The 12,037-nt window shown below is 41.1% G+C and overlaps 1 protein-coding gene across 2 annotated transcripts in view; it reads right to left on the reverse strand.

Annotated features, from left to right (window-relative positions):
• Positions 1 to 9,317: 9,317 nt before the first annotated feature.
• Positions 9,318 to 12,037, reverse strand: part of LOC122564602 (zinc finger and BTB domain-containing protein 5) — a 35,482-nt gene continuing 32,762 nt past the window's right edge. For both annotated transcript variants that reach the window (XM_043719694.1, XM_043719702.1), the window contains exon 2: positions 9,318 to 11,373. In XM_043719694.1, coding sequence (XP_043575629.1) covers positions 9,318 to 11,369 — 2,052 coding nt within the window. In that variant the 5' untranslated portion in view covers positions 11,370 to 11,373. The remainder of the gene's footprint in view (positions 11,374 to 12,037) is intronic.

The raw sequence follows: 12,037 nt of genomic DNA on the forward strand, positions 1-12,037 counted from the left end.
TTTTTGAACATTCCTATCAACATTTATTTCTTAGCCAACATTTGTACTATAAGAAGAGTCTAAAAACATTAAAAAGTTGAATCTGAAACACACTGGTGTCATTTGTAGTATATCGAGTTTTGTTTATATACACATATACATCCTATAGTGCAGCTATGAAGGTTGGCCAGTACGTTTTGAAACATCAGTATAATTTGTCATAGTGTACTCGAAAAATCTTTAAGCTTTTTAACACTCTAGTGTTCTGTATATTTCCAAAATTGATTATCATTCAGTAGCAACTTTTAAAATGTTCTCTCAATCAAATCAAATGACTCCAATAGCAAAGAGATTGCATCAAGTAATTTCTAAGACATTGTTATTAGGAAATATCATAACTCCCATATCAAATTAATTTTCCAAGATATCTCTTGTTGCAATTTTAAAACGTTTGATTAACTGAGTCTGCTGTATATTTATTTATAACCAGAACTGGTCCACAGGTTCAAGTTCTAATTTGGGGCAAGGTGAATTATGATGGAATAGTCAGGAGCTTACAGGGGTTGATTGGAATAGTTTGTTTGCAGGCAAGTGGGAGGCCTTTAAAAGTGAGAGAGCTAGAGTTCAAGGTTTATTTGTTTCTGTGAGGGTGAAAGGCAAGGTCGACAGTAATAGTGAACCCTGGATGTTGAGGCTTTGACCAGGCAAAAGATGGTATGGCTCAGGTACAGGCAACTGGAATCAAGGGAACCTCTGGAGTTATAGAGGGGATATAGCAGTCCAACAAAGATGCAAATCAGGAGGGATAAAAGGGGCCACAAGATAACCTTGGCTGAGAAGATTAGGGTGAATAAGTATATTTAAAGGAAAAAGAATCTCTAGAGAGAGAGAATAGCACCCCTCAAGGACCAAAGTGAACATGTATGTGTCGAACCACAGGAGATGGGCAATTAATACTTTTCCTGTGTTTATTGTGGAGGAAGACAAAAGTTAATGGTCATATCTTGGGGACAGTCCATATCGCAGTAGAGATGGTGTTGGATGTATTAGAATGTATGAACGTGGATAAATCTCCTGGTCCTGACTAGATATATCCAAGAACACAGCAAGAGGCTAGAGAAAAATTGCAGTGGCCCTGGCTGATACTTTTGATCATCATTAGCTATGGGTGAGGTTCCAGAAGACTGAGAGTAGCGAACGTTGTGCTCTTATTCAAAAAGGGCTACAAAGAAAATCCTGGCAACAATAGACCTCTAAATCTTATATTTGTGGTAAGTAAGTTACTTGAAAAAATTCTGAGATAAGATGTACCTGCATTTGGAAAGACAAGGTTTGATTAGGAATAGTCAGCATGGCTTTGTGCATGGGAGATTGTGCCTCTCAAATTTGTTAGAGTTCTTTGAAGTGACCAGGAAGGTTAACTTGGGCAGGGCAGTAGACGGAGTGTATATGGACTTCAGTAAGGCCTTTGATGATGAGGTTCCACATGGTAGGTGGCTCTGGAAGGTAGATTGCATGGAATCCAGGGGGAACTGGCAAATGGGATGCACAATTGACTTGATGATAGGAAGCAGAGGGTAATAGTGAAAGGATGTTTGTTGGACTGGAAGCCTGTGACTAGTGGTGTGCCTCTGGTTGGTACTGGGCCCATTGCTGTTTGTTACCTATATCAATGATTTGGATGAGATTATACAAGGCATAATTAAGTTTGCATAAAACATAAAATAGGCAGCATTGTGGACAGTGAGGAGGGTTATCAGAAATTGCAGCAGGGGGACCTTGATCAGCTGGGAAGTGGGCAGGGAAATGGAAACTGGAGGTTAATATAGATAAGTGTGAGGTCTTGCATTTTGGAAAGTCAAATGAAGTTAGGAGTTTCATGGTGAATGGTAGGGCCTTAAGGTGTGTAGTGGAACAGAGGGACCTTGGAGTTCAGGTGCATAGTTATTTGAAAGTGGAGTCACAAGCAGACAGGGCAGTGAAGAAGGCTTTTGGCACACTGGCCTTAATTGATCAGGGCATTGAGTATAGAAGTTGGGAAGTTATGTCACAGTTGTACAGGACATTGGTGAGGCTGCACTTGCAGTAATGTGTTCAGTTTTGGTCACCTTACTATAGGAAGGATGTTATTAAACTGGAAAGTGCAGAAGAAATTTCTAAGGATTTCAATCGTCTGAGTTATAGACGGCAGTTGGACAAACTGGGACTTTTTTCTTCAGAGCATGGGAGACTGAGATGACTATGACTGTGAGTATATACGGTCATGCGAGACATGGATAGGGTAAATGCACTCAGTCTTTTTCCCAGGGTTGGGGAATCGAGGACTAGAGGGCATCAGTTTAAGGCAAGAGGGGAAAGAATAAAAGGGAACTTATCGTCTGTCATTTTGTATATAAACATAGCAGCCAATTCATTGATGGTCATCTTCCATAAGTGGCAATGGGCTAAGTGATCAATCAATCTGCTTAGCTATATTAGTTGAAGGATAAAACCTAGCACTCCATTTATTATAGCTCAAGGCATAAATTACCAAAACCAGGCACCACCCCTTTTCTTCCATCACTTTTTAGCTCAGTTATCTTTTAGTTTATCTTATACTGGGAGCCATTTACTAGCTTGTACTGGATAGAGATAAGGGTACAAGATGCAATCCTATTGACCTCAATGTTAAAATGGCAGACTGAACCAGGAAACCTCAACATTTAAGGACTATTTTCTCTAGCTGAAGACAAAATTTCCACCAGGGTGCAGAGTGCAATGCCTAGCAACTCCATAAGAATTTCATAATATGCTGAAAAATGTAATTTCTTACAATTAGGTCCTGTGTTGGCACGATACTGCATAGTAAGGCAATAGGTAGATGCAAGTGAGGAGGTGATGGTGATAGGTCAGAGTGGAGGGTGGAGCAGATAGGTGGGATGGAAGATGGACAGGTGGGATAGTTTAAGTCTGTCTGGAAAAGGTGAACACTCAGTCAAAGCAACAGCATCTGAATAGATGACCAAGTGTTTTGTCAATGTGGCTTAAGATCGATCTTGATGGAATTCTGTTACACAACTGAAGGCACAATTCCACGTGATAGGGAGAGGTGATAAGGAATGTCATTATTGTCTACAGGTTTCTATTACAAAAATTGGATGATGCAAACTTGGCAGCCAACTGTTCTGTGGTCACATAGGGATGTCTAGGGTTGTGATTCAACTCACTGCAAGCGATTTTTGAACAATTTTCAGTAAATCCTGGGAAGAGGATAATATAATAACGTCCTTTCGGATCACCACGTCGGCCTGGGTCTTAGGGGAACACGGGAACTGAATTAGCTTTATTACCACTACTAATTTGACTACATGTGAAAAGTGTATCAGTTGCCACTAGTCACTATCCGTCTTTTACCTTTTCTTCGATAACATTGGAAGGTGTTATCTTTCTGTGCTGAAGGCTATTCCGTGACCTTGCCCCGTCCACAGGCTGAGCTGGGGTCTGGCACTGATTCAGGCTCTCAACATTGCAGCCTTCTCTCTCTCTCACACACAGCCCAGGGTCTCCTCGTCAGACAGGGTACAACCATTCATACAGCGAACTCTTCCAGGAGGTGACTGCAGTCAGCTCCGTCCCGTGGAGAAGCAGCCTTCACTAACACACTGTGCTGTGGTGTCTGGGCAGGTGGGTTAAAAGCTCAACTTTAGGCGAAACGCGATGTATCTGTCTAACAGCAAAATACCCTTCCTTTTAATTGGATGAGATTAGGAAATTGGTGCAACTTTAAATCGTAAATACCAATGAATGCGCAGGGCTGCATTGTGCAAGTTTTGATCGAATGGTGTTGTGGAAAAAAACTCTCAAGTCGAGTGGTAGTGAATGCTGTGATAATATTGTAGGGCGCTGTGTGTGTAATAACTGTCCGGGGTAATGAGTATGATTGGGCAGAGTTGGTGCAGTGCCCTGTGGCTGAGGTACTCCGGGTGAAATGCCTCACCAGCCCCCTCTTCTGTCTCCTCAGTGAGTGCCCTTTCGTGGCCTTGTTTCTGACTTCGTAGCCTGGTGAGTGCAGCTTCTTCCACAAATGTTTTACTGCTTTCAGGTGTTGGCTGGGGACTGGAGTTGAGTGTTAAAAGTCACCTCCTTTCTGATCTGCTTGCTTAAACAATGCAACTGGGGCTACGTTATTTGCAGAAGTCCCTTGCTAACACTGAAGCAGAAAATCCGCCGATCGAAATCTTCAGGTCTGAAAAAAAACTTCCTAACGAGTCCAGTTATTTTAAACGGATTAACGTTTTACTTAAAATATTGTTAAGAGGAGTGCCCTATAAGAACATGTGCGCACAGGAAATATCTTTGTTGGAGTATAACGAGGTATGGTATCTTCACAGCATTCATATGTAATGGAAGTGGAATTGAGTTTGAAGAAAGTTTTCACTTATGCAGCAATCTCCTAACCCTGGGACATCTCAGAGCCTAAAGTCTGTAGTGACCTCTGAATGAGCAATGCTGTAGTCGGTTTATGTCCCACAGACCCCACCGAAAGGAATGGCCTAATGACCAATTAATAATTTATTGTTTTTTCACATCTTGGCTGAGGGATAAATATTGACCAGGCCATTTCAGAGAATTACCCAGCTTTTCTTCAACATAGTGCATTGGGGGTTATATGGACCTGCCAGAGGGGGTCAGATGGAGTCAGTGTGATGCCTCATCTAAAAGATGCACTTTCAATGTGGATAAGTGTTCAGGGAAACCTCAGTTAGGATTGGGATAAAAACAAGAATAGCGTGTGTCACTCTTATTGCAGTTTTAATTGGATTCGCATTGAGTGTGTCAGACTGAGTGGAAAATATTTACCAGGCACTTTCTTTCTGTGGGAAATAACATCTCTCTGAAATATTTCAATACTTTTACTGTAGAGTTCCTGCTAAACAGCCTGAACAAGAACGATAACTCATACATGTTTCCTACACAGAATGAGGCCATTTGGCCCATTATGTTTTCGCTGGTCAACAAAGCTCTGACTGCAGTAATCCCATTTTTCAGTTCTTGGCCCATAGCCTTGGAGACTGTGGTAATGCAGGTGAATATCTAAATGCTGCTTAAATGTTGAGAGTTTCTGATTCAACCATCCTTTCAAGTCGTGAGTTATAGGCACTCGCCATCCTCTGGGAGAAAGGATTTCTCCTTGTCTTTTGACTTAGCATTTTACCTCTTACTTTAAATCTGTGCCCCTAGCTAATTAACCCTCTACTAACGGAAAAAAGTGCCTTCCTATCTGCCTTATCTATGGCTTTCATAATCTTGTATTCCTCTATCCGGAACTCCAGCTCTTCCAATCGTTCCCTGTAGTTCAGAACCGCCAGCCCAAGCAACATCCTAATAAATCTCCTCGCCAGAGCAATCACATCCTTTCCATTGTATGGTGACAAGAAATGCATGCAGTGCTCCAGTTGTGGCCTAACCAGCACTTTATGGTTTTGTGAAGACTTGTGATGTTTCTAGAAAAATCAATGGAACCACAATATGCAAACACTATTGAAAATTCTGGCAGATCTTATTTATTTTGTTAACCCTAGTATTTATTTTGTTAAATCATAGTTGATTGATTTTTTTATTAAAATGACCTGATATCACTGTTAGTGAAGTCAGCAGGTTTACGTTGGAATGGTAATTGGTGTGTGCTCTAGTGATGTAAGCACTCATTGCAAGTAGTTAGTGAATGCCAAATGACCTCAGTGCAGTGAGGAGGTGAGGAACGATTTTTCATCTGACCGCTGCCTTATCCACATTGAAAAATATCTTTTGGTTCTTTGATTTTTTTTTGAACATATCAAAATAATCAGAAAGCTCTCCCACCAAATGTGAGGATAAGAGGTACAGTTAGTAAGTTTGCAGATGACACCAAAACTGGAGGTGTAGTGGACAGCGAAGGTTACATCAGATTATAACAGGATCTTGATGAGATGGCCAATGGGCTGAGAGGTGGCAGATGGAGTTTAGTTTAGATAAGTGTGAGGTACTGCATTTTGGAGAAGTAAATCTTAGCAGGACTTATGGTAAGGTCCTAGGGAGTGTTGCTGAACAAAGAGACCTTGGAATGCAGGTTCATAGCACCTTGAAAGTGGAGTCGCAGGTAGATAGTGAAGAAGGCATGCTTTCCTTTATTGGTCAGAGTATTGAGTACAGGAGTTGGGAGGTCATGTTGCGGCTGTACAGGACATTGGTTAGGCCGCTGTTGTTCCCTGGATGCTGCCTGACCTGCTGCGCTTTTCCAGCAACACATTTTCAGCTCTGATCTCCAGCATCTGCAGACCTCACTTTCTCCTCAGGACATTGGTTAGGCCACTGTTGGAATACTGTATGCAATTCTTGTCTGCTTCCTATCGGAAAGATGTTGTGAAACTTGAAAGGGTTCAGAAAAGATTTACAAGGAAGTTGCCAGGTTTGGAGGATTTGAGCCATAGGGAATAGGCTGGGGCTGTTTTCCTTGGAGTTTTGGAGGCTGAGGGGTGAACTTAGAGAGGTTTATAAAACCATGAGGGACATGGATAGGATAAATAGGCAAAGTTTTTTTTTTCCCTGGGGTGGGGGGAGTCCAAAACTAGACGGCATAGGTTTAGGGTGAGAGGGGAAAGATATAAAAGAGACCCGAGGGGCAACTTTTTCTCAGAGGGTGGTACGTGTATGGAATGAGCTGCCAGAGGGAGTGGTGGAAGCTGGTACAATTGCAACATTGAAAAGGCTTCTGGATGGGTATATCAATAGGAAGGGTTTGGTGGGATATGGGCCAAGTGCTGGCCGGTGGGACTAGATTGGCTTGGGATATCTGGTCAGCATGGACGAGTTGAACTGAAGGGTCTGTTTCCGTGCTGTACATCTCTATGACTCTAAAAGTGATTGTAGTTAGTTGGTGTGAAGCACTTTGGGGATACAAAAGACTATGAAACTGAATGCTCCATTCTGCAATTTCACCTCTCAAATAACCTGCACACCAAACTTCACAGTATTGATGTTAGAATAGTAGGGCATTTCCTTTTCTTTAAAAAAAATCAATTAGCCAACACTGGGAGCCAAGAACCTGCAGGTTCTACATTACCATTGCAATAATAAACTGTGTTAAACCATTCTTATCACATTGATAAATCAATATTTACACTAAACTAACACAATTTAGAATAACTTCACACTCCATTTAGCGAATTAGATAATTAAATTTAAACTCATCTTTGCTTGACTGATTTCTCCTTCGTTTTACGAATTTGAATGTGGTTGAGTATTTGAGACATTGTGGATTGCATCATGTTATTTTACACTACCACTGTAAAAGTATCTCATGTAAAATAGCATATCTTAAATAACATTCTCTACAAACTGAAGGTTTTAATGGACATGAATTTTATTGTTCGTTACATAGTATATTGACCTTTTACAGAGACTGGATCTAGTGTACAAAATTACTTTATGCTACACAAGAATACTTTGACAGTGTTTTTACCATTATTTCTTCAGTCCCATTCCATTGCAATTTTTTGGCGTACCAGTTTAGTCAGGATAACTGGTAGTGTAAGGCTCTTCACACAACCTAATCAAATAAATATGCCTTTTACACTATTTCAGCTTCTCAGAACTTTTGATAGAGGATTGATTCAACTGAAACTTTGGATGGGCTGAAAAAGGTGCTGCTATTCTGCCTGATCTTCACATTGTAATTGAGAGCTACCGTATCTAAATACTGAAATATTTCTTGACTCATAATAAAAACTTACAGGGCTCTCCACATAAATTTTCTCTTGTGGTTAAAATAAAGATTTTAAACTTTCATAAGGACACCGTATATTCAGAATGCTGTGCACCAAATTAATGCCAACTTTCAAGAGAACCATATCTTTTTTAGAAACCCGTAGAGAACACGTTGGCATCCATAAACTTCCAATAATATCCTGAACAACTGTTGCACTTGGAAGTCTGAATAAATATTCCAGACCAAAAGTATACTGTATAACTGACCAGTGTAGTCATTATCTTACATAATCAAAATTACTGTCTCAAAAGTGCAATTTATACACCAAAACTCTAGGTATTTAGTTTTACTCGACAAGCTAAGTCTCTTTGATTTTGATAATGAAGACCATTCTTTCAAAAGAAAGTTGGACTAAATGGGTTAATGACTGCAAATTTTCTTTTGAAGTTTAGGATGAATAGTTTTTGTGCTTGTGAAAGGTAGGTGGAGATATTTCAATCTGTCTGCACCCAGTAACACAAATTCAAGTCATTTACAATAGACTGATCTTCAAAGCAACATCTTGTCCACAATTGATGGCTGTTTGGTATACTGAAAGGGACTTTGTGATATGGCACTCTGAGTCAACATGAGCTTTAAAGTAAAGAGGATCAACAGTGGATTCAGGAGCTCAGAACCAGTAGCAAGAGCTGGAAAGTTAGGAAACTATTGGCTCATGAAGAAAGTGAATGTATGCATGCATTATTTTGCCCTTCTGACTGGTCAAACTGTGCCTGGTGTAAAAGTGATATAGATTACGCTTAGAAGTCACATGGGATAAATAATACAGATTTCCCCATGCATGTCTACAAGTTCAATAACTTGTTACACAAGCATGCCCCTGTCCAACACCATTAAAGGGATAGTGACAAATTGTGGACAATTCGGTATCATCAAGCACAGTCCCAAGAAGGTTCACTTCACTTCTGATCAGCCAGATTCCAGGATAGTTCTCTTTATTTACTATCTTGATTTTGCAATACTTTACACATCTGGATGTTTTAACAATACTATGGAACAATGACCTTCGGCTGGTGATGGTGCTAGATAGTATATGAATACCATTTTAGGAACTGAAAGGTGAGGATATACCCTTAAACATTTCATGCACTTACACTGGAGTTCTCCTGCACAATGGTGTGGTAATGAAAGGCTTGTTCATTGGTAGATAGAGAGATTCAAACCTCTACCCTCCCACATAAATAGTCGGGTTCCCAATAATTGACAAAATTGGCTTACTGGTTTCCTTCTTTAAATATTTTTAAGAAATAAAACACAAGCTAAACTTTTGAAAGATACACAAACAGACAACTCTACTAATCACTTGGCAGATTTGCGTTATTGTGCAACTACCAAAACAGAACTGCTTAAGAGCATATAAAAGTGCAGTACATATATACAGTTACTAAATTCTACAAAATTTCAGTTGCTCTGAACTCAGCACCCTACTGACACTTTGCTGTTAATCAAGTGAAAATTCTTATTTTCTTCCTTAATTTTACAAACCACCTTGTTTTAAAAAGATCTAATGATCCTTCAGAGACATGAACACAGTCACACTGAAAGTCTAATCTCAAAGGAGAGTTGTTGGCAGGCTGCTGCCATGCCATCTCAAGCAGGTTGTTTTGGAATGCTTGTACAAGTGGCTCGACTGACTGAATCTTTTCCCACATTTTAAACAAGCATAGGGCTTTTCTCCTGTGTGGACACGGATGTGTTTCTTGCAATCTGTTAATGTTAGAAAAGTCTTGCAGCAGATTTTACAGGCATACTTACGGGCACCTTCCACTACCAAAACATTGTGTTCTGACATGGCTTTCTTACACTTCGAAAGCACGTCTGCCGATGCTCGGGTCAGCTGGGGAGGACCTGACTGCAAAGAATGATTATTCTCAAAAGCAGAAACGGTACTGTTCAACATTCGGATCTGGGAGTTTGAGCCAATATCCTGGGAAACAGAGCTTGCATCTCCAACTGAGGTAACAATGGGCATTTTAGGGGCAATGCGACGATATCCTGGGAAACTACTGGCTCCTCCTCGTGATGAAATGATAGATTGTCTGGATAATGAATGCAATCCAGAACTAGGTCTAGGAAAATCTAATCTGAATGGTTCTCCCCCAGCTTTGTAGCTGGAAGGCTGCCCACAGGACAGGCCCAGCAAGTCATGCATGGGTCGCATAAAATGAGTATGAGTATCGGAACCATCAGTAAATGGATTCTCCAATCGAGCCGCTGCAATTGAAGAGTTGGGACCGACAGAAATGCCAGGCACCGAACCCATTAAATAAGTAGCCTCATTTTCTATTCTGCCATTGCTTGTTGTGTTCGGAATGTTGTCATTACTGTTCTGACCTCCACTGTAGCTATTTGTTCGGGTCTTATTTAAAAAGGTGGAAATGTGAAATGGAGTTTTTGAGTCAGTGTTTGCAGATTCTAGCATATGTATGTCTGTAACCCTGTCGGTACTGGACTGGGGATCAGAGAAACTCCGGTCACTGCTCTCCGGGCTAAGCTCCAGTTTTTCTGCGCCAGGCATCCCTCCTTCCACCTCTACCGACTCGCTACCTTCAGCCTGTGAGGCAACATCACTGGCCTCATCCTGGGGATCAGGTGAGCTCAATGGTTCAGCTTTCACAACAATTCGGACCTGCTCCTCATTTCCATTCACGTGAAGTTCCGTGCTCTCAGAGTGGAAATCTGACTTCTCATTAGCGGAATCTTGATTAAAAGCAGTTTCAACGTGAACCGCTTGAGAAGCCATGGATGTTTGAGAATGGCCTACTGCACTGTTATCTGACTGACTGGGCATCTGGTTATCTTCTGGAGTGCTGAAGGCCTGCTCAAATATGATAGCACTTTCCACATTGTTTTCAACAGCTACATCAGTTTTAGAACCATCTCCCAGCTTCAGGGAGTCTGGTGTAAATAATTCCTCACATGTGTGCACTACAGCTTGTCCATTTTCTGATGTTTCTTCAGTGATGATAGACTCATCCACGGAAGGTCTCATCCTTTTCTTTGATCTTTCATCAGGAATGGCCTTCCTTTTCTGCAACCGCTGGACAGGAAATGCAGTCGACTGATCCTCCAAGTGATGGCGGAGTGATGAGTTCACATTGACTTGCTCATCTATTCCCTGACTGGAGCTGAGGGCAGAGCTTACTAAGCTCAAACCCAACTGCTGAAGCAGAAAGGACCTCTGCATCCGAGCATTTTGCTCCTGAAGCCTTTCGCTTGTAGGAGACATGGGTACAGTCCTCGTCGTTAAGTAATGTTTGCAAGCCTTAACGACTGAATTCAGGTGAAGGTGGGAAGCTGCCAGCAACACGTCCATAACGTTACTCTCTCCGAGCATCAGCGTGGATGTGTACATCATTTCAACAAGGGCGGCAAAGGCTTCGGCTGTAACTACTTCACTGTCGAGCTGAACCATGTTCAGTGATTGATCACTCTCTGGAACAGTAAAGAGGGCACGAAAGTGGGTACTGCATGCCGCAAGCACAGAGCGATGGGCTTTGAAATGACGGCTCCCAACAACTATCACACAGTCACAGAGCTGCCCATGAAGCCGCTGATAGTTCAGCTGCTGGAAGACTTGTTCGAAATGCCCTGGAAAATCCATGACCCTGTTAAAACAGAAAGAAAGCCAGTGATAGGTTTTCTCTCCCCCCATTTGTAGCAGTCATCATTTCCCAGTTCATAATTTTGCTTTGGTTACAAACAAATTTCATCCCAATCGTTTATTGACTTGCAGTTAGTGAATACTAATAGTGAATATGTTAAAACTACAGAATTGTCTTAGTTTTATATTCCTTATAAAAATATAAATTTAATTATCGCAAGTACTTAATGATTTGATTTATTGTTCCAAATCTTGAAGTGAAGAAATCCACTCACTGACAGGAGTGATTACTTGCATTAGCAAAGCTATTAGTCGTTTTCCATTGCCAGGTTATGTTATTACAATGCTTGCTATGAGCCAAGATGGTACAGAAACAAAACAACTCTGATTCTCCATTTCACAAATGTGCAAGATGACTATCAACAAGAGAAAATACATATCTGTTTCTCTACACTAATAGCTCCTTCTATGAAATCTAATTTGGAAAGGAAAAGCTGCATCTTGACTTGTCGTTGAACGTTCACTACCTCAATTACAACGCACTAAGCACTGTAGCATCTTGAATATTTCTGCGTGTATTTTAAATAGATATTGTGGTTCTGTTCGCCGAGCTGGGAATTTGTGTTGCAGACGTTTCGTCCCCTGTCTAGGTGACATCCTCAGTGCTT

Source organism: Chiloscyllium plagiosum, chromosome 2, assembly GCF_004010195.1.
Source record: "Chiloscyllium plagiosum isolate BGI_BamShark_2017 chromosome 2, ASM401019v2, whole genome shotgun sequence".
Classification (NCBI taxonomy): Eukaryota; Metazoa; Chordata; class Chondrichthyes; order Orectolobiformes; family Hemiscylliidae; genus Chiloscyllium; species Chiloscyllium plagiosum.